Raw genomic sequence first — 26140 nt, forward strand, 5'->3', positions numbered from 1 at the left:
CGTGCTCTCATGGTTATTCGCATAGTTGGTGCATAATGCTCCCCACTCCCCCCCTCCTTTTTTTGATATGATCAACTTGGTGCTGCTAATTGTTTGCCGTGGGGAGACTTCACCGTGCGGGAGGGAGAAGCCGGGGGTATGTTTTGAAGGCCCTCCTCCAGTTTTATTACATTTCTTCCGCCCCCCCGTCTGGGGGGGCTCTTTCTTACTCCTTTTTTCCCTGTCTCTTCTATATTTCGGGTCTAGTTCCAGGGCGACAGGCACACTGCTGGGGGGTGGGGCCATACTCATTTGCAGAGGTGCAGGGTGGGGGGATGGGGGAGGGGACTCTTTAGTCTTTATCTCTTTTTTCCATGGCCTCCTTTTTCTTCTCTGTTTCTTTTTGCTTGTTTTTCTGGGATCAGCGCGGTACACCTCTCTTATCGTGAATCGCTTGCTCTTAATGTGTGCCACAGTTTCCGGGGGGTTCGCTGGGCTTTAGGTACGGGGACCTGTAGGCGCAACTATCTTTGATATTTCTCCCTATCCGTACCTTCCCGTGTCTGCGCCATTGATTCAATGTATTGCTGCTTGCTGCTTGCGTCTCTTATCCTAGCCCTTATCGCTGTTGGGAAACTGTTTGGCACCTGATCCTACTGTTTTGTTTTATTATAAAATGAAAAACCTTTTCTCTCCTGGTGTCCTACCTGAGCGGCTCATTGGCCGGACTATACTGTATTGTAGACTTTGCTCTCCGAGGTGCCGCCTGTGTTTACACGTGCTATTATTGTTCTGATTGCTTAGCGGCGGGCCCCGGGGGGTTGTAGGCCCATACGTGTAAATGATTGAAACGTCAATAAAGGTTTTTCAAAAAAAAAAAAAAAAAAGAAGGCCTCTTGGTGCTTTTGACAGACAACAGACGTGTAACTGAGAGACATGTACATGTTGACACTGACACTACAGGGCCAGCAGATCCTCACCTCACCATGTGCACTCCCTGTCCCTCACCTGCACCTTATTCTGACAATTGATGGATTCTGGAAGAGACTGGGTAAACCCTCCCCTTGCAGTAATACTCACAGGAGTCTTTGTAGAGCACCACCAGGACCCTGTAGCAGTTATCCACCAGTACTTTGGGGGGCACAGACTTTATAGCGTCCGCTGGCTTCGGGTTCAAAACTCGCTTTATTCTCTGGATGACTAATTCAGACTGTAAAGGAAGAAGATAACACTTTGTTTTATCAAACTGTCAAGAAAAAGTGGCACGAGGAGGCAGAAGACAGAATGGGAAAGGTGGCACGAGAGGGAAGAGGGCAGGATACGAATGGGGCATGAGAGAGCTGCAGAGTGAACAGGAACTAAGGTTCAGGTGGCATAGTGAATATAAAGATGGCAAAGGGAGGCAGCACTGCCCCTGAAAAACTGTGAAGGGTGGCAGTAGATTAATCTGTGAGGAGATATGGGGAAATATTATGCTAAGAAAGGTGTCACATGAGAGCGCAGGCTGTCGGTAAAGATAGTACAGGGGGACAAGAAGAGTAACAGTAAAGAGGGGAAACAGGTTGCCAGGAAAGGATGCACAGGAGCAAAGCAGAATGAGCAAGAAACGTGGCTCTGAGAGGTAGCAGGGAGGAAGGGAGCGCTATGAGGCTGCACTGTGAATAAAGATAGTGGCACAGAGAGGCAGTACGGTGCCAAGAAAAAAGAATTGGAGCGCATGGCAATATATTTTTTAAAAAGGGGTACAGGACAACAATAGTACCAGGAAAAGTGTGGAAGATGGGAAGCATAGTGTAGACAAAGAGATACACGAAGGAAGCAGAGGGTCTGGAAATGTGGCATGGAAGGAGAGTAGTGCCTAAGAAGGTTGTCACACAAAGGTGGCAGAATTCCTACGGCAGGAGGTGCAGGAGACTGCACTGTGGTGGAAGGTTGGCACTGGCTGTCAGAAGTGCCAAGATAAGGTGGATTAGGTCAGTCATAGCAAGCAACCATAGAAGCCGGCAGAGGGGGTCAGGAGAGTGACAAGAACTGTAACAATGCATCAATGCATGCGGCAGTGAATGAGAGCAGAGTGCCCAAGGAGAAATGTGGCACAGAAGGGTGTGATGAGGTTTGTAGATGGATGCCCTGAAAAGGAAGCACAGGGATTGCAGCACAGTCCAGGGAGGGCATCACATGAAGGTGGCAGAGGACACAGGAGTAGGGTGAGAAGAGGGCAGCATTGTGCCAGGAAGATGTCTATGAAAAGTGGCTTGAAAAGACAGCACAGTACTCAAGGAGTTTGGTAAATGATATTAGAAGAGTGCCAAGAAAGGTGGTACTAGAGAACATTAGAGTATCAGAAAAAGTGTCACCTAATTGCAGTACAGTGCCTATAGAATGAATCGCATGGGGCAGTGGCGTACCCAGGAAAGGTCCAAATGAGCGCAACAAAGCAACAGGAAAAGTGGCACAGGAGAAAATGAAATTTACTAGAAAAGGAGGCACAAAAAGGGAAACAGACTGACGAGAATGGAAGTCGGTCAAACAGAGAAAATTTAGGTCAACCCGAAACCCAGTACCTTTGCTGCTTTTGGTTTATGGGGACCCCATACACAGTGTATTGAACTCGGTAGCCACACTATGTTCACTAGACCTCACTACTCTACCTTGCACTATGTTCTCACAAATCATGTGATTAGCAATGTCATTAGTGTTGCTGTAAATGCAATAATTTTAGATGGTATAACTGGTATAATATGAAAGTTTATAAACATTACCTGGAGAAGGCGCAAGTTAACCTTAATGTAGAGTGCCTACTAAGTTCAATACACTGTGTATGGAGGTGCACGAGTTAAAATAATTTGAAGATGTTGCGTACATTATAAATTAATGGCATAAGTACAACTTTGGAGTTTCCAATTTTTGTGCAGTTTAAGTTTGGTTTGTATATAAAGAATACATAAAGGTATAGTAAATGAAAGGTGGTGCGTGAATTATACATTTAAGGTATAACTATAAATTTTGAATTGCTAATGTTTGTGTAGTTATAGTTTGGTTTGTTTAGAAAGAATACATAAAGTTTTCCTAGGTATAACAAAGGTTTAACCTTTGTTTTTTTCCAGTCCTATATCGTCAAGTGGAGTGTCGTTAAGTGAAGTATGGTACAGTAGAGTGGAGTAGAGTGGTGTACAGTGGTAGAGTGTAGTGTCGTGGAGTGGAGTAGAGTTGAGTGAAGTGGAGTGTGGTACAGTGGAGTGCCGTACAGTGGAATAGCATACACTGGAGTGGGTGTAGACGGGAGTGTGGTATAGTGGAGTGGTGGACAGTGAGACAGCGTACAGTGTAGAGGTGTTGAGTGGAGTGGCGTAGAGTGGAATAGCGTACAGCAGAGTGGCGTAGAGGGGAGTGGCATAGAGCAGAGTAGCATAGAGTTAGAGTAGTGTGAGGTTCAGAGTAGTGGTTTACAGTGGAATAGCGAAGAGTGCAATAGCTTAAAGTGCAGTGGTGTAGAGCTGTACAGTGGAATAGCATACAGTGTAGTGGAGTGGAGTGGCATAGAGTGGAGTGGCGTAGAGTGGAACAGTGCATGGTGGAGTGTCGTACAGGGGAGTTGCGCATAGTGTAAAGTGCAGTAGCACTGAGTGGAGTGGCGTACAGTGGAGTAGCATGCAATGGAGTAGGGTAGAGCGGAATAGCAGAGAGTGGAGTGGTGCTGAGTGGAGTGGCATATAGTGGAGTGACGTACAGTAAAATAGTGTACAGTGGAATGGCATAGACTGGTGTGGCATAGAGTGGAGTGGCGCAAAAAGAGTTGCTTACAGTGGTATAGGAAAGAGTGAAGTGGTAAAGACTGGAGTGACGTAGAGGGCAGTGGCGTAAAGTGCAATAGCATAGAGTTGGTTGTTGTAGAGTGGTGAGGAGTGGAGTGGGGTAGAGTGTAGTGGCATACAGTGTAATAGTGTAGAGCGGAGTGGCATACAGTGGAGTGGCGTGTAGTGGTGTAGATTGGAATAGCGTAGAGTTTAGTGGCATACAGTGAAATAGTGTACAGTGGAGTGGTGTATACTGAAGTGGTGTCGATTGTAGTGGCATACAGTGGAATAGCGTAGAGTCTAGAGTCATTGAGTGGAGTTGTGTACAGTGGAATAATGTAGAGTGGAGTGACATAGAGCAGAATACATCAATAGAGCTGGACTCACGCACTCCAAATGGGTTATAAGCAGTTTACTAAATTTTCATCTTATTATACTAAGTTGCTGGCGTGCAGGAAGGTATCATCTTCAGATCGTAGACATTAGAATACTTGAAAAATGCGCTATCCACATGTGGAAGCGTCCCTTTCGTGCACTGCCAAAGTTCCCAATGGAAATCACTGTTCAAACTTAAATGTATTTATAAATTCCAATTTTATTCAGATTTTAAATTCTGCGACTTTTCCTATTTGGAATTGATTAAGAAAGGACTGTTCGTCATTTAATGTTGTGCATGTCCCTCGGAACCTCGCGTCCTGTCTCGTGGAAAATTGGGGACATACACAACATTAAATGACGAACAGTCCTTGTTATGGACACGCATGAATTAGGCATTTACAAGGAATATGCTGTGCACTGAACTCATATTAAAGTCATGTTGGAATAATCAATTCCAAATAAGAAAATTCTCAGAATTTAAAATCTGAACCAAATTGGAATTTATAAATACATTTGAGTTTGAACAGTGCACGCAAGGTATGCTCCCAAATGTGGATAGTGCAATTTTCATTGAGTAGAATACTGCAGTTGAGCAGAGATGCGTATAGTGGAGTTGTGTGCAGTAGGGTAGCGTAGATGGAATAGTGTACAGTGTAGTGGGGTACAGCGGAGTGGCACAGACTATGGTGGCGTAGACTGGAGTAGCAAAGAGTTCAATAGTGTAGAGTGTAGTGGCGTATAGTTGAGTTGCATACAGTAGAATAGCGTAGGTGGAGTGGCGTACAGTGGAGTGACATACAATGGAATGGTGTAGACTGGAGTGGTGTGCAATGGAGTGGCATAGAGTGCAATAGCGTACAGTGGAGTGGCATTGAATGGAGTAGGGTAGAGGGGAGTGACGGACAATGGATTTGCAAAAAGTGGCGTATAGTGAAGTAAAGTGGAGTGGTGCAGGGTGGAGTGGTGTAGAGTGGAGAAGAATTGAGCGGAATAGTGTAGAATAGAGTGGCGTATAAAGGAGTTGCATACTGTGGGATAGCGTAGAGTAGAATGGCGTACTGTGTAGTGGTGTACAGTGAAGTGCGCAGACTGGGGGGGTGTAGAATGGAGTGACACAGAGTAGAATAGAGTTCAGTTGAGAGGTGTGGTGTGGCAGAGTGGAGAGGCGTATTGTGGAGTGGTGTATAGTGGAAGAGCGTACATTGGAGTGGCGTAGAGTTGAGTGGCATAGAGTCGAATAGCATACAGTAGAGTAGCGTAGAGTAGAGTGGCGTACAGTGGAGTGGCGTAGAATGGAGTGGCGTAGAATGGAGTGGCGTACAGTGGAGTAGCGCAGAATGGAGTGGTGTAGAGTGGAATAGCGTAAAGTGGAGTGGCGTAGGGTGTAGTGTCATACAATGTAATAGTGTACAGTGGAGTGGCGTACAGTGGGAGGTGTAGAGTGGAGTGGGGTAGAGTGGAATAGAGTGGAGTTGCATAGAGTGTAGTATGCATACAGCTGAAAAGCGTATTCATAGAGTTGAGTGGGGTAATGCAGAGTGGTATAGAATGGAGTGGCATACAGTGGAGTGGGGGTAGAGTGGCGTAGAGGTAAATAGCGTAGAATGGCATGGTGTAGAGTGTAGCTGTATGTAGTGGAAAAACATAGGGGAGTGGCATACAGTGGAGTGCCGTACAATGGAATACTGTACAGCGAAGTGGTGTAGAGTGGCATAGAGTGGAGTGATTTAGAGTGTAATAGCGTAGAGTGGAGTAGCATAATGTACAGTTGCATACAGTGGAGTGGCGTACAGTGGAGTGGCATAAACTGGAGTAGCATAGAGTTCAATAGGGTAGAGTGTAGTGGCGTAGAGTTGAGCTGCATACAGTAAAATAGCATAGAGTGGAGTAGTGTACAGTGGGGGGCATATAGTAGAGTTGTGTAGACTGAAGTGTCGTACAATGGAGAAGCGTAGAGTGTAATAACGTACAGTGGAGCGGTGTAGAGTGGAGTGGTGTTGAGTGGACCGAGTGGAGTGGCATATAGTGGAGTGAAGTATAGTGGAATGGTGCAGAGTGGAGTGGCGGAGAGTAGAGTTGCACAGAGCAGAATAGGGTACAGTAGAGTGCCGTAGAGTAGAGTGGCATACAGTGAAATGGCATAGTGTGGAGTGAGGTACAGAATAGTGGCATACAATGGCATACTGTGGAGAGAAGTAGACTGGAGTGGGGAAGAGTGGAGTGTCATACAGTGGAATATAGTTGTATAGAGTGTAGTCGTGTACAGTTGAATAGCGTATAGTGGAGTGGCGTAGAGTGGCTTGCCCCCTGGTCGCTTTTTTACTGGCATTACCGGTATTTTAATACCATGATCAGTACAACAATTAAGAAAATCACCTAAAGTTATTTTTTTTTCCACTAATCAAAGCACACTTAAAACAATAAATATGACTAAAGCACTTTAAAACGTATCCTAGAGTTGCCTCAATTATCCCTAACTGATAATTGAAGTAAACTAAGACAGAAAGGCAATGATAAAAATGAATACAAACGATTTTATACAATGTTCTCCTTATGTATCACCTTTAGGTCTTTGCAGAATCTTAAAACATGTACAAATGGCTGGTATTTTTCTCTTGGAAAGGTGTCACAACCCTCCCTTTGACCTGGGGTAGCAACCAGTGCAACATGCACCAGCACTAAGAGAATGCATATTCTTTATGACCCAACTGTGTCAGCATATGTGCTCTCGCTTGCAAGAGATATTGCATTCAACAGGGGTCTTGGAGCTTGATCATTGCTTACCATTTGTGGGCTCCATTATCACTCCCATTTGCTGCCTTCTAACTGGCCAGCTTATCTTCCCCTTCTTTCGGCTGGAAGACAGACCAAGGTCCAACTGCTTCAGCTTGATTAGGGCAGGGTCCTTTCGATGTGGGTGAATTAATTGAGGTACTATTTTTATTTTCTTTCTTCTTTCCCAGCCCTCCTTGCCCATGCTGCTTTTTTCCCCTCACACTACCCTGTCCTTGTTGCTTCTTCCCTTCTCGCCCCATCCATGTTGCTTATCCCTTCCCACCTCGACCGTGTTGCTTATTCCTCACTCACCCCGTTGTCTATGTTGCTTCTTTCCCTTCCATCCTGACTGTGTTGTTTTTCCCCGCCCATGCCCAGTCTGTGTTGCTTATTCCTTTCCCACCTCATCCTACCTACCCCCATTTGTGTTACCTAATCACATCCCATCCCTTGTCCGTGTAACTTATTCCCCTGCCACCCAGACCCCCACATTGTTGCTTAATTAACAAATGTTTTTCATATTCCCCCTCCCGCTCCCCTGTTGTCTCTCTTGCTTATTCCTACCTAACACCCCACACTGCCTGGGCCGTTCGTAGCACTTTTTTTTAACCATCCTGCTCCCTCCAACATACATGTCAATAGATCAGATTCAAGCAGGAGACAACTTTTTTTTTTAAGCCAAAGATGGCTATATTTGAGCTGTCTCCTACCTGAAATTGCCTTTGCTTCAATAGAAGTTAGTAGGGAAAACCATTCCTAAGATTTATTTTCAAAATCTCCCACTTTCCTGTGTAAAATTTTTGGCACGTATGCTCTACCACCCACCCTTCTGTGTTCCACCATTCAACCGATTGGGATAGCCAAAAGCTCACCCATATGGGAGACCTATTTGCTTTGCCAATACTATTTATATGTGGGTTTAGCCTAAAACATTATAAACACCTATTTGAAAGGACATGATGCAAACACAATGACAACTTCCTCCACCACACTGCAAGTTAATAGGGATAGTAGATTCCCCAAATTACTTTTCTGTTCGTGTTCACAAATGTTGACAATATAGGGTGACCAGAGGTCCCAGACAGTCCTGTTTTTTCAAAGACTGTCCTGGTGTCCCAACACTTTTTGCTAAAACAAAGATATGTCCCGGTTCTGAGAGCTGGTCGGGTGAGCATGCACATTAATCAGAGTGATGCAGGCTTGCATTTCCTCTGACCCTCTCTTAACACCAGGAAAAGAAGTTGAGCGGTTTAAAGAGCTCTCTGTTCACAAAAAACAGTTCAGCTGTTTAAAAAGCTTCCTGCTATGCTGCCTCACCTCATTCAAGCAGCAGAGCAGGACTTAAAGAGGGGTGAATAGGTGTCCCATCACCCCAAGCTGGGATCATTAGCAGCCTGCTCCTGTGTCTCATGACAACAGGGATGGAAAAAGATATTAACTACTGGCAGTCGCCGGTAGGTAGTTATAGTTAGGACCATGTTTCCATAGAAAAAGTGTTTTTTGACTTGCCTATATCTTTGGCGTTGTTTGATGAATTTTCACAAAAACTTTTTACAAGTGTCATGGTGAGCCTTGTGCATGCAAAGTTTGAAGGTGATCTGTCAAACAGTGGGCGAGAAAAAAGGAGGGGTCAAAAAAGGTGCGGTTTCCTATGTTAATTCCCATAGGAGATTTAGACACGACTACAGCCCGAACCGCTACACGAAATCACACCAAATTTGTTAGGAATGTCGATCTTGGTTAGCAGCTTATGCTTTTAGTTATGCGGTGTAAATCCGTTCAGTAGTTGTTGAGAAATTTAAGGCAATATAAATTTGTTTATCTGGGATTGTGGCTAATTCGCGAATAATAACGAGCTTGTGTAGGGAAATGCAGACATCTGATTGGCTACCAACACTTCAACCAGGAAGTGTGACAGCCATTTTGGGACTCGGCTGAAGCCGAGTCCCACAAAGAAACAGAAAAAAAGGAAAAGTGGGCAGAGTAGGAACACCCTGACCACCATGCCTTGGGGTCACAGAGGGACTCTGGCAGGGCAAAAAAGCTTTTTTTAAGGTGCAAATTTGCAAAATTCTCTAATTTGTGGCAAAAAATAAATAAAAGAAAACCAAGTGTGGGCTCCAGCGCTAGTTTTGTATAGAGCCCCCGATTGAGCCAGATCCCGTTTTTTTCTTTGCTTTTTTTTTTTTGTTAAAGAGGAGGCGCTCAGGCCCCCCTCCTTAGGCTCGTGGAGCCCCGGGGACCATCACCTTCCCGGGGCTAAATAAACATTGATTCGGGGCTGGGCGGAACCCCCTGAACCCTGGGGACCATCACCTTCCTGAGGCTAAACAAACACTGATGAGGGGGGCTGTGTGGACCTCCCACCCGAGGCTTGGGGGCTACTACCCAACCAGGGCTAAATAACACAACAAGGGGCCCCAGACCCCCCCAGAGATCACCTCCTCCCCAGAGCCAAGTATTTTTTTTTTAAATGGGAGAGGGTCTGTGCAGCCCCCCTTTCAGGCCACATAGGGCCCTGGGGACCATCACCTCCCCGGGGCGGCCCGTGAACAATAACAAATGGGGCCTGCACAGTCCCCCTCCTCTACCCATATAAGGCCCTGGGGACCGCCACCCCACTGGGCCGACTTCTGCTATGTCCCAGGGTGATGGTCCCCGGGGCTCCACGAGCCTAAGGAGGGGGGCCCCCCTCCTTAGGCTCGTGGAGCCCCGGGGACCATCACCTTCCCGGGGCTAAATAAACATTGATTCGGGGCTGGGCGGAACCCCCTGAACCCTGGGGACCTTCACCTTCCTGAGGCTAAACAAACACTGATGAGGGGGGCTGTGTGGACCTCCCACCCGAGGCTTGGGGGCTACTACCCAACCAGGGCTAAATAACACAACAAGGGGCCCCAGACCCCCCCAGAGATCACCTCCTCCCCAGAGCCAAGTATTTTTTTTTTAAATGGGAGAGGGTCTGTGCAGCCCCCCTTTCAGGCCACATAGGGCCCTGGGGACCATCACCTCCCCGGGGCGGCCCGTGAACAATAACAAATGGGGCCTGCACAGTCCCCCTCCTCTACCCATATAAGGCCCTGGGGACCGCCACCCCACTGGGCCGACTTCTGCTATGTCCCACGGTGCCCATCGCGACACAGCTGTTTGCTTTTGCTTGTTCCCATCAAGCAAAAGCAAACACTCCGGTTCCAGCGGAAGGGAGCGGAGGTTTCATCTCATTTGCGGGCAGGGAAAAAGATGAAACGATTGCTCCTTCACAGAGGGAGCTGCCTTTCCAGCAGCTCCATTCGTGCAGCAACAATGCTGGCTCCCGCAAGAGGCAGGGAGTCGGCTGGGACTGCTGGGGCCTTGAGACTCCCTCCATGGTCCCAGGGGAAAAGAGTAGGCAAAAGGCAAAATAAAGGTGAGAAACGAGCAGAAAGAGGCAGAATAAAGGTCAGCAATGAGACGAAAGAGGCAAGATAAAGGTGAGAAACGAGCAGAAAGAGTTAGACTAAAAGTCAGAAACAAGCAGAAAGAGGCATAATAAAGGTCAGCAATGAGTAGAAAGAGGCAACATAAAGGTGAGAAACGAGCAGAAAGAGGCAAAACAAAGGTCAGGAACGAGCAGAAAGAGGCAAAATAAAGCTGAAACATGAGTAGAAAGAGGAAGAATAAAAGTCAGAAGGGAGCAGAAGGCAGAATAAAGGCCTGAAACTAGAAGAAAGCGGCAAAATAAAGGTGAGAAATGAGCAGTAAGAGGCAGAAGAAAGGTCAGCATCGAGCAGAAAGAGGCAAAATAAAGGTGAGAAACGAGCAGAAAGAGGCAGAAAAAAAGTCAGAAGGCAGCAGAAGGCAGAATAAAGGGTAGCAGAAAAAGGCAAAATAAAGGTGAGAAATGAGCAGAAAGAGGCAGAATAAAGGTCAATATCAAGCAGAAAGAGGCAAAATAAAGGTGGAAAACGAGCAGAAAGGCAGAATAAAGGTCAGAAATGAGCAGAAAGGCAAATTAGAGGTCAGAAATGAGCAGAAAGAGGTAAATTAAAGGTAAGAAACTAGCAGAAATAGGCAGAATAAAAGTCAGAAACGAGCAGAAAGAGGAAGAATAAAAGTAAGAAGCGAGCAGAAAGAGTCAGACTAAAGGTCTGAAAATAGCAGGAAGAGGCAAAATAGAGTCAGAAACCAGCAGCAAGAGGCAAAATAATGGTCAGAAATGAGCAGAAAGAGGCATAATAAAGGTCAGGAGCGAGCAGAAAGAGACAAAATAATGAATATGCTACTTACCAGTATGCATCTGTTCTTGGCATGTAGGGCTGCTGACATTCATATCTGTGCATAGATCGCCGCCTAGTGTTGGGTCCGGATGTTTGCACGTTGTTGTCCTGGAAGAGTCTTCGAAGTATCCTTGGATAGGTGACTCCTCCCCTGGACTACAGTGCGCATGGGCATCCTCTCCATCCTCAGATTGTTTTTCGCCATTGTGGCAGTGATGGAGTAGATACAGAAAGTGATGACCATGCTTACAGTAATTCTGAGAGCTGCAGCTGCTACAGGCACCGGGGAGGAGGGAGGGCGATATGAATGTCAGCAGCCCTACATGCCAAGAACAGATGCATACTGGTAAGTAGCATATTCAGTTCGAGGCATGTGGGCTGCTGAATTCATATCTGTGCATAGAATGTATAGCAGTGCCCTCTATTAGCGGCGGCTACCAGTGCCAGCAGCAGCGGTCTGAAAAAGGGTTTTGAGAACAGCCTGTCCTACAGCTGCCTGCTGTTTTGATTGCACATCTACACAATAGTGTTTGGTAAACATGTGTGTAGTGGACCAGGTGGCTGCTCTACATATATCATGCAGGGGAATATTTCCTAGAAAAGCCATGGAGGCCCCTAACTTACGTGTTGAGTGGGCTCGTGGGGGAATAGTTAATGTGCGTTTTGCCTTTTGATAACAAATTTGGATACACTTAACTATCCATCTGGCTATCCCTGCTTTGGAGATGGCGTTACCTTTGTGGTGTGGGGCAAAGGCAACGAACAGTTGTTTTGTCTTCCTAAAGGGTTTGGTCCTGTCGATGTAATACATGAGGGCCCTTTTTACATCTAGTGTGTGGAGTGCCCTTTCCGCGACAGTTTGTGGGATTTGGAAGAAAACGGGCAGTTCAATAGTTTGATTCATGTGGAACTGCGATATTACCTTGGGCATGAATTTGGGGTTGGTACGTAGTACGACCCTGTTGGCATGAACCTGTATAAATGGCTCTTGAACTGTTAGTGCCTGGAGTTCACTAACTCTTCTTAAAGAAGTGATCGCTACCAGGAAGGCTACTTTCCAGGTGAGGAATTGAATCTCGCATGAGTGGAGAGGTTCAAAGGGTGGACCCATCAGGCGTGTGAGGACCAGGTTGAGGTTCCACATTGGAGCTGGTGGGTGGCTTGGTGGAATAACTCGTTTGAGTCCTTCCAAGAATGCTTTGATGGCAGGCACTCTGAATAGAGAGAGGTGCTGCCTGGTTTGTAGATAGGCTGATATTGCGGTCAAATGGACACGTATAGAGGTGTACGCTAGATTGCATCGGTATAGGTGTAGGAGGTAACAAATGATGTTTTGGATGGATGCGTCCAGCGGGTTAATGTCATTATTACCGCAGTAAATAACAAACCTTTTCCATTTGGCTGCATAGCAAGCTCTTGTAGTGGGTCTTCTGGCCTCCTTGATGATGTCTATACAGTCAGGTGGCAGGTTGAGGTAGCCAAACTCTAGGACTTCAGGAGCCAGATCGCCAGGTTCAGCTGTTGCGGATCTGGGTGCTGAATCTCTCCATGGTTCTGCGTCAAATGCGCGGGTTTGATCCGCAGCCTTTGATGCGGCACCACGGAAAGTTGGAGGAAGGTGGTGTACCATGGCTGGCGTGCCCACGTAGGAGCAACTAGGACGAGTGTCAGGGAGTGTTGTCTGAGTTTGCGAGCCACCAGCGGTATCAACGGTGCTGGGGGAAAAGCGTACGCAAATCTGCCGGACCAGGTCATCCATATCGCATTGCCCTGCGACTGCGGATGTGGGAACCTGGCGGCAAAGCTTTGGCATTTTGCGTTTTCGCTTGTGGCGAACAGGTCTATCTCTGGATGACCCCACTGCTGGAAGTACGGCTGGAGTACTGATGGGTGTAACTCCCACTCGTGCATCTGGTGGCTGTGTCTTCTGAGCAGATCCGCCATTTGGTTGTCCTTGCCGGGGAGGTGTTCCGCCATGAGGAACATGTTCCTCTGAATGGCCCACTTCCACATGCTCTGAGCCAGATGAGACAACTGTGGAGAGTGCGTCCCTCCCTGCTTCTGTATGTAGTACATTGCGGTCATGTTGTCCGTCCGGATCAACACGACCTTGTTGCACAGATGTACTTTGAATGCCTTCATGGCTAGGAAGATTGCCATCAGTTCCAGAAGGTTGATGTGCATTTTCTTCTGTTGTGTGGTCCATAGTCCCTGCACTGTGTAGTGGAGTACATGAGCTCCCCATCCCTGGAGAGACGCGTCTGCTGTCAGTACTATATGTGGAACAGGCTCCTGGAACGGTCGACCCTTGCAAAGGTTTTGTGGATTCCACCAATGCAGAGAGTTGTATGCCCGACCGCTCACCAACACTAGGTCTTTCAATTGTCCTTGAGCCTGATTCAACTGACGTGCCAAGCACTCCTGAAGCGGGCGCATATGTAGTCTCGCGTGTGGGACTATGAAGATGCAGGAGGCCATCATGCCTATCAACTGCATGAACACTCGCGCCGGAAGGGAGTGTTGAGGTTTGAACTTTGAAATCAGCATTTGCATGCTGTTGATTCTCACCAAATTTGGCTGAGCTGTGGCCGCCAGAGTGTCTATAGTCGCACCTAGGTACTGTTGTACGTGTGCGGGCTGTAGATGGGATTTTGGGTAATTTAGTGAGAACCCCAGACTGTGAAGGAGGTGAATGGTGCGGGACATGTGGCTGGCACATTGCTGGGCTGACTTTGCTTGAACGAGCCAGTCGTCCAGGTAAGGGTAGACGTGTATGTGCTGCCTCCGTAGATGTGCCGCCACAGTAGCTAGGCACTTTGTAAACACCCTTGGTGCCGTTGTCACTCCGAAGGGAAGGACTCTGAACTGGTAGTGCTGCCCTTGAACAGTGAACCTGAGGTATTTTTTGTGTGATGGGTGAATGGGTATGTGGAAATACGCATCCTTGAGGTCCAGTGTGGCCAGAAAGTCTCCCTGCTTGAGCAGCGGGAGGACTTGCTGTAGAGTGAGCATGTGAAAATGCTCGGAAAGAATGTATCTGTTTAGGGGTCTCAGGTCTAATATAGGTCTGAGTGACCCGTCCTTTTTCGGTATTAAAAAGTACAGGGAGTACACCCCCGTACCTTGCTCTTGGACGGGTACGACCTCTATTGCGCCTTTTAGAAGCATACTGTGCACCTCCTGCTGTAAGAGCGTTAAGTGCTCTGAGGACATAGGACGGTTTTTTGGAGGTATTGTGGGTGGAGTGGAGGTTAGTTCTAGACAGTAACCGTATTTGACAATATCTTTGACCCACCTGTCCGTGGTGATGGAGTTCCACGTGGACAGGAACCTTTGTAGCCTTCCCCCGACAGGTGTTATGTGGTCGGGAGGAAGGGAGAGGGCGTCACTGCTTGTTCTTGGGGGAGGACCTGGTGTTGCCGTAGCCGCGTCCTCTGCCCTTTGTACTGGAGCCACGATATCCACCCCGGGTGTTTTTATCGTAGGTGGTTTGGGCATTGCCTTTGCTGTATGTCTGCTGTGACCCCTGCCCTCTACCTGCTCCCCTATTTCCGGGGCGACGAAAGGAGCTGCTCCGAAAGGACTGAGTCTGGAGAGCCCCCATGGACTTTGCAGTGTCTGTGTCCTTCTTTATTTTCTCAAGGGCCGTGTCAACCTCCGGCCCGAATAAATAGTCGGGGTTGACAGGTTGGTTCAGTATATAATTTTGCACCTCAGGTTTGAACCCGGAGATTCGCAACCAGGCATGTCGTCGCAGCATGACGCTTGTGTTTATGGCCCTGGCCGCCGTGTCTGCGGCATCTAGTGCACACTTGATGGAAGCATTTGTGAGTAGCTGTCCCTCTCTGATAAGAATTTCTGCACCTTCTTTGAACTGGTCAGGGAGATGTTGGAGTAGTTGCTCCATTGTATCATAGTGCGCTCTATCGTAGCGAGCGAGGAGCGCTTGAGTGTTGGCTATGCGCCATATGTTGGCAGCCTGTGCGGCAACTCGCTTGCCAGAGGTCTCTAAAACCTTGGACTCTTTGTCCGGGGGAGGAGCGTCACCTGTTGATTGCGAGTGTGCCCTCTTGCGAGCATTCGCAACGACAATGGAGTCGAGAGGTAATTGGCCTCTGATGTAAGTAGGGTCCCCAGGTGCTGATCTGTACTTTTTGTCGATCCTGGGGTTTATCACCCGTGCCCTGGTGGGTTCCTTGAAGATGTCCTTGGCTGGTTTGAGGACTCCTTTCAGCATGGGCAGAGTCTTTACATGCCTTTCCGAGGAAGCGAAAGTGTCCATAAGGAAGTCGTCTTCCACGGTGTCAGAGTGAAGCTGCACGTCATGATTATTTGCAGCACGTTCAATAAGAGCGTTGAACGCTGCAGTGTCCTCTGTCGGAGATGTTTTCGCTCCATAGAGTTGAGGGTCCTGTGCATCTAGAGGTGCACTGGGGTCTGCAGGGTTGCCCCAAGTTTGATCAGGGTCCTGTTGGTCATCAGGGTCCATGTCTCCGTGGTAAGGGACTTGGTCATCCATATAGTCTGCCAACGCATCCGTGTCGGAGTGTGTGGGAGAGAATGATAGTGGGTCTTGGTAGGGCGAGTCGAAAGACTCGCAAAGCACAGGTTCTGAGTCCACAGGCAGCTTTCTCTTCAGTGGGATCCTGAAAGGGTCCAAGGGTGGCTCTGAAGTTATCCTCCGGTCATGGATAACCATCCTGCCGGTGTTGGCGTCGATGTAACGTGATGGAGACGTCTCAGCAGGTGTAACCGTGGTGTGGGTGACCCGTGTCCTGAGTTGGAACATTTTCGGGATCGTGGATGGCAGCAGGCCAAAAGTTATGTTGGCTGGCGCCGAAGAGGCTGTTTGAGCTTTTAGTGGGCCGGAGCCCGATGTGTCCTGGAGGACCGCTTGGGTTTTGCTGCTTTGTGCTGCAACGGTTCGCGCGTTAAGCGCTTTCGAGACCTTAGCGCCCACCAGGTTTGTAGAGGCGGCCGTGGACTTTTTCGGCGCCGGTGGGTCATCGGGTCGAGGGGCGGAAATGGCCGTCGACGCCTTCGATGCAGGAGGCTTCGGTGTTGCCGTGGAAGCGACGTGAGACGCAGCAGGTGGTATGACCTTTGGTTTAGGAGTCGATGGCGTCGGCGCCGAGAGCCGAGCAGGTTTGATGGCACCGAGGGCCTTTTTCCGAATGCCGACTCCGGCGTCGGCCGCTTCAAGTTCGGCACCGAAGTCTCGCTTGGTGCGCTCGGTGCCGATGCGTGTCGCTGGCGTCGAAGGTGTGGAAGGCCTCGATCCGACTAGCGCCACTTTCGGTTTCGGTTTCATTTGTACCGGTGCAGCTTTCGGTTTCGGTTTGGTAGAAGGGAAACCAGCCGGTGTAGGTAATAATGGCTGCCGCTGAACGTCCGAGGCCGGGCCCGAGGGCGGGGCCGAAGAACCGCGGGATAGGTCTCGGGTAAGGCCCGAAGGCGATCCCTCGACCGGAGCCATAGACTGTGGCACTGGGCCCTCGTCAGTCTGAACGGGTAGGCCTTGCTCGTCATTGGAGCTACTCTCTTCGGCCCCTAAGGCCTCATCGTCGTCTCCTACCTCGGCGTTGTCTTCATCTCTGCGAAAGAGTGATTCGTCGACGTCGTCCGAACCGGAGTCATGTTCGGAACCCGTATTGGAGGGTAGGACTTCCAACTCCTCGACATCTTCGGCGTTGAAGATGTCTGCCGGGGCCGGTGCCGCGTGCTGCGCTTCGAGTCTCGCCGCTCGACGATTCCGTAGAGTCTTCTTGGAACGGAACCGGGCACAGGCCATGCATGTCGATTCGTCGTGGTCCGGCGACAAGCATTTGTTGCACACCGGGTGGACGTCGATATGGGGATATTTCGCATTGCATACCGGGCACCTCTTGAATGGTGTCCTCGACTCCATCGTCGGTGTCGTCGATGGTCAGGTAAAAAGCGAAAAGTTGTTTCCGAAGTTAGTAAGCTAACAGGTAGGGTCGAAACAGATCGAGTGAACAGTACCGACGCGAACTAAAGGCCTTTTGGCCTCGACTAACTTTTTCCTAACTGGAGTTAAGATAGCACATCCGAACCCAATGGCGGAAAAAAACAATCTGAGGATGGAGAGGATGCCCATGCGCACTGTAGTCCAGGGGAGGAGTCACCTATCCAAGGATACTTCGAAGACTCTTCCAGGACAACAACGTGCAAACATCCGGACCCAACACTAGGCGGCGATCTATGCACCGATATGAATTCAGCAGCCCACATGCCTCGAACCGGGCAGAATAAGCAGAAAGAGGCAAAATAGAGATGAGAAACGTGCGGCAAGAGGCAAAATAGAGGTCATAAACGAACAGAAAGGGGCAGAATAAAGGTCAGGGGCGAGCAGAAAAAGGCAAAATAATGGGCAGAACAAGCAGAAAGAGGCAACATGGAGGGCAGGAGCGAGCAGAGAAGAGGCAGAAAAACTAGCCGAAAATGAGCAGAGGAGGCAAACAATCGAAGGCAAAAGAGGTGAGCGGACTGCAGGCAAACTGGACAGGAGTACCATCACAGGGGGAAATGGCACGAGGACATACTCCTGTGTGCTCACCTAATTTTTTTAACATGCACCTACTGACAGACCTACTCATACACTTACGCAGCCACTCAAAGACCCACACACGCACCCACTCGAAGACCCACTGAGAGACATACGCACCCACTGACAGACACTCATGCAACCACTCACGAACTCTTTCATCCACTCACAAACCCACTGAGAGACTCACACACTCACTCACTGATCCACTCAGACACTCATGCACCAATTCACGGACCCTCTCAGAGACTCTTGTACACTCTCACAGATCCACTCAGAAACTTAGTCACCCACTCACAGACCACTCAAGAAACTCACACAACCACTCACAGACCCACTCACACCCACCCACTCACAGACCTTTAAAGACACTCATGCACTCACAGTCAGACTCACGCACTGACTCAAAGACCCACTTAGACACGCATGCACCCACTCACAGACACACTCAGACACTCACGCATCCAGTCACAGACCCACTCAGAAACTCATGCACCCACTCACAGACCCACTCAGACACTCACGCACCCACTCACAGATCCACACAGGCACTCCTACACTCATTCACACAGCCATGTACACACCCATGCAGTCCCTCAAACACCCACTCACAGGCCCATACAGCCACTTACACACTTACACACCCACAAACCCACTCACACACCTACTCAGAGACCCATACAGCCACTCACACATCCAACTCACCTTCCTAAACAGCTCCTCACACCCCTACTCTCAGAGGTTACAGTTAGGAAATAAAAAAAAAGTTGAAATTCACTGAAAAAAACAAAGGTTATAGGGTCGGTAAAGTTAGGAAATAGAATGAAAAAACCTTACAAATTCAAACAAAGGTTACAGGGACGTTATGGTTAGGCTCAGATTTCTCTCGTACAAAACCACTGAGATTCAGCAGTTATAGTTACCTGAGCTGACTATAACTTACGCCCTCACAATGCACTGCTTATGACCTCACATATTACACCACTCATGGCATGGACAGTGACATTATTGATGACATCCCAAATTACATTATCCACAGAACCACTCACACCCCCATACAACCTCTCCTACACCCACTCACACACCCACACAATCACTCACATACCCATACAACTACTGACACACTCACTCATACAGTCATTTACACAACCACTCACTCACACAGCTACTTACACACCCATACAGCTACTCACACACTCACAAAACCACTCACACACCCACTCACAGACCCATACAGCCACTCACACACCCACACTCCACTCACACAACCACTCACTCATCCATGCAACCACTCACTTCCCCATACAGCTACTAACAGAGATACTCACTCACCCATACAGCCATTCACACATCCATTCACTCATCCACAAAACCACTTACATACCCATTCACACTTCAATACAACTACTCACACGCCCACTCACTCATCTATACAGCCACTCACACAAATACTTACTGTGCAAAACAACCACTCACACACCCACTATCCAGGGGTGGTTCCCTCACATGGGTGCTGTGGCTCCGCCCCCTTTATTTCCTTCCCAAAATAGCTTTTTCTTATTGAAAAAATTTTCAAATCCACTAGTCCAAAATAAAAGATTTTCTTTAGGGTAGTATTGAAAATAAATCGCCGTCAGACAAAACTCCTCGAGCAGTCCTCTGCTGCACCTGCGCAGCTAACTCAGTAAGGCTTGCATCAAATTACCATTAGCAGGGAGGATGAGCTCAAAGCCCTGAGGCCTGTGAGGTCACCAGCTCGTCAATATCATTGCCTCCCGTGCTAAGCTCCACCACCTGACAACATGGGTGGAAAGTTTGTCCCTGGACATTTCTGGCTGAAGCCCTGCAGCTCCAGAAGCTTCATGTCCAACAGGGCGGCTTCACAGGATGGGGTGGGAGCAAGCATCACTGACTCCATCTTGTGACCAGTTGTGAGAGTGGGTGGGGTTAGAAGATGGAGGTGGCAAGCTCAACCCTAGAATCTAGCCCCTGACGCTGTTTATTTTCTACAGATAAGTGTGAATTTGTGGCTTGTTATCTGCATGATCTCTCTGAATGCAGAGCAACTTCTGCAGCACCGATCAGCCTTTCCAAGTGAGCTTGATCAATATCTTGCAGTTGTAAGTGCAGACAAGATGCTGTGGCACAATTGTATCAGCAACTCCTGGCACGTACTTTTAGTAGGGTGCCAACATGTGCACATTTAATTACGTGTTACCAAAGTGACTTTACACCAGCCACAAGGTCTGTTTTCCCTCTCGGACTTCATGGTGCTGCTGTACGCTAACATTTACTCTAGTCAGGATTTAATTTCGCCAGTGAAATTGGTTTCAAAACTTAAAAACAGATGGACTGGTGAAGTGCCACTGTGTGGTGCATGCAGCCTGTTGTTTCCTTTAGCCACCTGAGGAGGTGCATTAAAAGAGCCAGGAGTGCAGCAAGGAATCTGAACACCAACCATAAGAGAAGGGTTGGAATTGTCAGACTGACTGCAGAACACCATGCAAACCTTTAGAATGTCTCTTTGTGCTTGACTGAAAGTTAACATATGCAGGCCCTGGTGAGCTTTTCCTTTCCAGTTTAAAAGATTTTTGGCATTGCCCTGGCTGAAATGTTAAATGGCTGTGTGCGTGTGTTTTCTAATGATGTGATTTGAAAGTCTTTCTTCTCATCACTTTGCAGAGCAAAAGAGAGGAACTGGGCTAAACAAGACACATGAAGTACAAAATGATGTTCCTTTGTGAATAATTTTAAAGGGCTAGCTATGAAACACGTTTTGTCCTGTTGATCTATCAAGAGTAATTTGGTGGTAGAACCATAAAACGTATCATAAAAGTACCCAGCACCAAGATTGTTCGACTTTTTCTCTTTTAGTCTACACCATTGGTACCAGACTTATCCTGTCCAGTCAACAAAATACCATGCCTCCCTTCAAGGCCTAGCCTCTCTCTCAGCAAACGCTACAGTCTTCAAACATCTTTAGCTTATGTCTACTCATGTTTGTTCACTAATAGAAAATTGGTATCTTCATTTTACGCCTCACCATTTTCAAACTTTACCAGCTGCCACTATCCTACCTATACACCCAGTCAGCCACTTACTTACCAATATATCCACTTACACACCCAGTCACTCACCCATAGAGCCACTCAAACAGCCACCACAGTCACCCATACAGCCACTCACAGTCGCTCACTCACCCATACAGCTATGCACACGCCCACTTATTCACACATACAGCCACTCACACACCCATACAGCCACTCAGACACCCACTCCAACACTGATAGTCACAGTGCCACTCAGATGACATATATTAGAAACTGTATCACTCATTAGTACTACAAAAATAATAGTAATTTAACTTATGCAGTAGCTTAGTATATATCTTTAACTCTTGTTTACGAAACAAACAACTGCGCTCACTGGATGAGGTCATCAGTAATGTCATTTGAGATGTCATCAGTGATGTCACAGACCATGTCCTGAGTTATATAATATGTGAGGTCATAAGTAATGCATTATTGGGTTGTAAGTTATAGTCAGTTCAGGTGACTAGTACAGCTGAATTGCAATGGTTTTGTACAAGTAAAATCTGAGCCTAACTATAACCTCCCTGTACCTCTGTTTTTTTCAGTTAAGTTCTAAGGTTTTTGTAATTCTAATTAAAAACTATAACAGACCAGTAACCTTTGGCTCCTTCAGTGAAAAATAAATACCCACACACATTTTTAGGTCTCGCCTAGCGTTGCTGTGCACATGTGCAGCTCGCTCTGCGAGATTTATTGCTTAGAAGGACTTTCAGAAGAGGGCTTTAAGTCCAGCCCCTCATCTCCATTGGCTGGTGTCACCGTTTATGCTAAACGGTGGCCAGCCATTGTAAATTAGGGTTTTTGATTGCCGCCCTTTGGCTTGCGATCCGGACTGGGTGGCCTGCTTCACGGCTGTCGTGAAACACTTTCTTATCTTTATGGGGCCATGTGTTTAAGCACATGGCTCCATAAAGACAAGAGAGCCCCATGCTCCGGCGCGATCCTCTTTCACTTTCGGGACCGCGCTTGTCTTCATTATCTCACGAGACACCGTCAAATTCATGAGTTCAGGTGTCAGTTGTACAAACACCTCTTCATTTGGTTATACAGAATACAAATCTAAAAAAACTGTCAGGCTTGCTTGAATCCAGTGGCAAAGTGAGCAAGGGACTCACGTCTGAGCATACCCTGCCAACTTATGGCGAACAAAGCGGTACAAAAGGGGGTGGTGATGGACGGAGCATCAGAACCAATCAAACACTCACACCACACGGCTGAAATGCCTGAAACAGGTCCTAGGAAGCTTGTTTCCGGTCCAGGTAAGGCATGGCTTGGCAGTTCGGGCTAGACTGTTCCCATGAGGAACAGGGTCAGACTGATTTGCATATGGCCATGTCTGAACTGGGGTGGCAGAGTGGGCTAAAGAACGGTGATGGATCAAACCCAGATCTGTTGACTGGGTGTGAGTGTTTGATTGGTTCTGATGCTCCGTCCATCACCACCCCCTTTTGTACCGCTTTGTTCGCCATAAGTTGGCAGGGTATGCTCAGACGTTGAGTCCCTTGCTCACTTTGCCACTGGATTCAAGCAAGCCTGGCTGAAGACGGCTGAAATGCCAGAAACCGGTCCTAGGAAGATTGTTTCCGGTCCAGGTAAGGCATGGCTTGGCAGTTCGGGCTGGACTGTTCCCATGAGGCACAGGGTCAGACTGATTTGCATATGGCCATGTCTGAACTGGGGTGGCAGAGTGGGCTAAAGAACGGTGATGGATCAAACCCAGATCTGTTGACTGGGTTTGAGTCTTTGATTGGTTCTGATGCTCCGTCCATCACCACCCCCTTTTGTACCGCTTTGTTCGCCATAAGTTGGCAGGGTATGCTCAGACGTTGAGTCCCTTGCTCACTTTGCCACTGGATTCAAACAAGCCTGGCTGAAGACGGCTGAAATGCCAGAAACCGGTCCTAGGAAGCTTGTTTCCGGTCCAGGTAAGGCATGGCTTGGCAGTTCGGGCTGGACTGTTCCCATGAGGCACAGGGTCAGACTGATTTGCATATGGCCATGTCTGAACTGGGGTGGCAGAGTGGGCTAAAGAACGGTGATGGATCAAACCCAGATCTGTTGACTGGGTGTGAGTCTTTGATTGGTTCTGATGCTCCGTCCATCACCACCCCCTTTTGTACCGCTTTGTTCGCCATAAGTTGGCAGGGTATGCTCAGACGTTGAGTCCCTTGCTCACTTTGCCACTGGATTCAAGCAAGCCTGGCTGAAGACGGCTGAAATGCCAGAAACCGGTCCTAGGAAGCTTGTTTCCGGTCCAGGTAAGGCATGGCTTGGCAGTTCGGGCTGGACTGTTCCCATGAGGCACAGGGTCAGACTGATTTGCATATGGCCATGTCTGAACTGGGGTGGCAGAGTGGGCTAAAGAACGGTGATGGATCAAACCCAGATCTGTTGACTGGGTGTGAGTCTTTGATTGGTTCTGATGCTCCGTCCATCACCACCCCCTTTTGTACCGCTTTGTTCGCCATAAGTTGGCAGGGTATGCTCAGACGTTGAGTCCCTTGCTCACTTTGCCACTGGATTCAAACAAGCCTGGCTGAAGACGGCTGAAATGCCAGAAACCGGTCCTAGGAAGCTTGTTTCCGGTCCAGGTAAGGCATGGCTTGGCAGTTCGGGCTGGACTGTTCCCATGAGGCACAGGGTCAGACTGATTTGCATATGGCCATGTCTGAACTGGGGTGGCAGAGTGGGCTAAAGAACGGTGATGGATCAAACCCAGATCTGTTGACTGGGTGTGAGTGTTTGATTGGTTCTGATGCTCCGTCCATCACCACCCCCTTTTGTACCGCTTTGTTCGCCATAAGTTGGCAGGGTATGCTCAGACGTTGAGTCCCTTGCTCACTTTGCCACTGGATTCAAGCAAGCCTGGCTGAAGACGGCTGAAATGCCAGAAACCGGTCCTAGGAAGCTTGTTTCCGGTCCAGGTAAGGCATGGCTTGGCAGTTCGGGCTGGACTGTTCCCACGAGGCACAGGGTCAGACTGATTTGCATATGGCCATGTCTGAACTGGGGTGGTAGAGTGGGCTAAAGAACGGTGATGGATCAAACCCAGATCTGTTGACTGGGTGTGAGTGTTTGATTGGTTCTGATGCTCCGTCCATCACCACCCCCTTTTGTACCGCTTTGTTCGCCATAAGTTGGCAGGGTATGCTCAGACGTGAGTCCCTTGCTCACTTTGCCACTGGATTCAAGCAAGCCTGGCAGAAGACGGCTGAAATGCAAGAAACCGGTCCTAGGAAGCTTGTTTCCGGTCCAGGTAAGGCATGGCTTGGCAGTTCGGGCTGGACTGTTCCCATGAGGCACAGGGTCAGACTGATTTGCATATGGCCATGTCTGAACTGGGGTGGCAGAGTGGGCTAAAGAACGGTGATGGATCAAACCCAGATCTGTTGACTGGGTGTGAGTGTTTGATTGGTTCTGATGCTCCGTCCATCACCACCCCCTTTTGTACCCCCCAGTGGTGTGCATGTTCAGTGGCAGCCCGTAGCCTCTAACCCTCCCCCTCCCAGCGGTGTGCACTCACCCGTGTGAACCCGCCTCACCCCCCCCCCCTCGCCCCAGCGGTGTGCACACAGCACTGTGCCCTCCTCCTCATCCCGGTGGTGTGCACGCTCATTGGCAGCCCGAAGGCCTCCCCCCTCCCTGTTATGTGCACATTCAGTGCTGCCCGGAGCCCCTGACCCCTCCCCCGCCCCAGCGGTGTGCACATAGAGTGCCAGCCTGCAGCCTCCACCTGCCGTCAGTCGCAGACTACAGCACATGGTGCGCGCGCTTCCCGGAGCAGCCTGTCTCTCGCTGCGCTCTCCCGGGCGTACAGAGATACCTGGGATGTACCGCAGGCTGCAGCCAGGTGCTGGCGCCGTCTCGCGCACTGGATCTGTTTAAAGGGGCACCTGCAAGAGCTCTTTACTCTGCTTCACCCAACACCGCCCTACACCTCCCTCACCCGACCCACGCACCACTTCTCCGGGCTGAAGGTGACTCCGTTCCGGGTGTCACGAACCCAATAACTGAAGGATAGTTATTAACAAGATAAATCTATCCAGCTCGGCCACTAGAGAGTTTCCACCGGAAGTCTGTTTTTGCAGTCTTCTTTCATGACAAAACTTCACAGATCAACGCTCGGTGGATATTCTCATTAAATAAGGAATCGCATTCAAATTCACACATGCACATGCATATTCAGCGTATTTAATGTCATATTATTTATATTCACACTATCTTTCGTCCTACTATGCATTGGATGCTCAGTGTGTAGGGCAGGAGACAGGGGTCATGCAGTGCTCGCAGACCCCCCCACCTTCAACAGGGAGACACGCTCTCCCATCTCTAACAACCAGCGTCCACGTCTGTGCAGGAACTGGGTTATCCCACCATCCTCACGCAAGATGCACTTATAGAGGGGCCGCCTCTCTCTCTGGGACTCTCAGCAGTTCGCCCTAGCCTAGAGCATATGGAAAGCAAGGGGCCGGAGGCAGGTGTAAACGGTACTCTACTGCACCTCACTGCCCTGCACAGAATGCTCCGGGCGGCACGCAACGAGTTACTGATAAAACTACCAATGTCAACACCCAGACAGAGCAGAGCGAGCATCACCGCCCAAAGAAAATAACTTTCCCTCCTACAGTACAGCAAGTTTCACTACCCAGACAGACTGAACGCATTCCCGTCCGCACAAGAGCAAACTTCACCACCCAGACAAACAGCACATATTCCCGTCCGCACAAGAGCAAACTTCACCACCCAGAGAAACAGCACGTATTACCGCCCGCACAAGAGCAAACTTCACCACCCAAACAGCAAGCATTCTCGCCCGCACAAGAGCAAACTTCACCACCCAGACACACAGCACGTATTACCACCCGCACAAGAGCAAACTTCACCACCCAGACAAACAGCACATATTACGGCCCGCACAAGAGGACACTTCACCACCCAGACAAATAGCACGTATTACCGCCCGCACAAGAGCAAACTTCACCACCCAGACAAACAGCACGCATTCCCGTCCGCACAAGAGCAAACTTCACCACCCAGACAAACAGCACGTATTACCGCTCGCACAAGAGCAAACTTCACCACCAAGACAAACAGCATGTATTACCGCCCGCACAAGAGCAAACTTCACCACCCAGACAAACAGCACAGCACGTGTTACCTTCCACAGTATAGCCAACTTCCTCACCCTGAATAGCCGCACTCTGTACCAACTGCCTAAAGCAGCAGAATCACCTGTGTATACAAGAGCCAAATGTGCTAGCAGACAAAACAGAGCAAGCTGCACCACCATTTCAGAGA

At 48.8% G+C, this 26140-nt stretch overlaps 1 protein-coding gene across 7 annotated transcripts in view; it reads right to left on the minus strand.

Annotated features, from left to right (window-relative positions):
* Positions 1–26140, minus strand: part of IL34 (interleukin 34) — an 851078-nt gene that overhangs the window by 410971 nt on the left and 413967 nt on the right. For all 7 annotated transcript variants that reach the window (XM_085639839.1, XM_085639840.1, XM_085639838.1 and 4 more), the window contains exon 5: positions 1060–1189. In XM_085639839.1, coding sequence (XP_085495965.1) covers positions 1060–1189 — 130 coding nt within the window. The remainder of the gene's footprint in view (positions 1–1059; positions 1190–26140) is intronic.

This window comes from Triturus cristatus, chromosome 12, assembly GCF_964204655.1.
Source record: "Triturus cristatus chromosome 12, aTriCri1.1, whole genome shotgun sequence".
Lineage (NCBI taxonomy): Eukaryota > Metazoa > Chordata > Amphibia > Caudata > Salamandridae > Triturus > Triturus cristatus.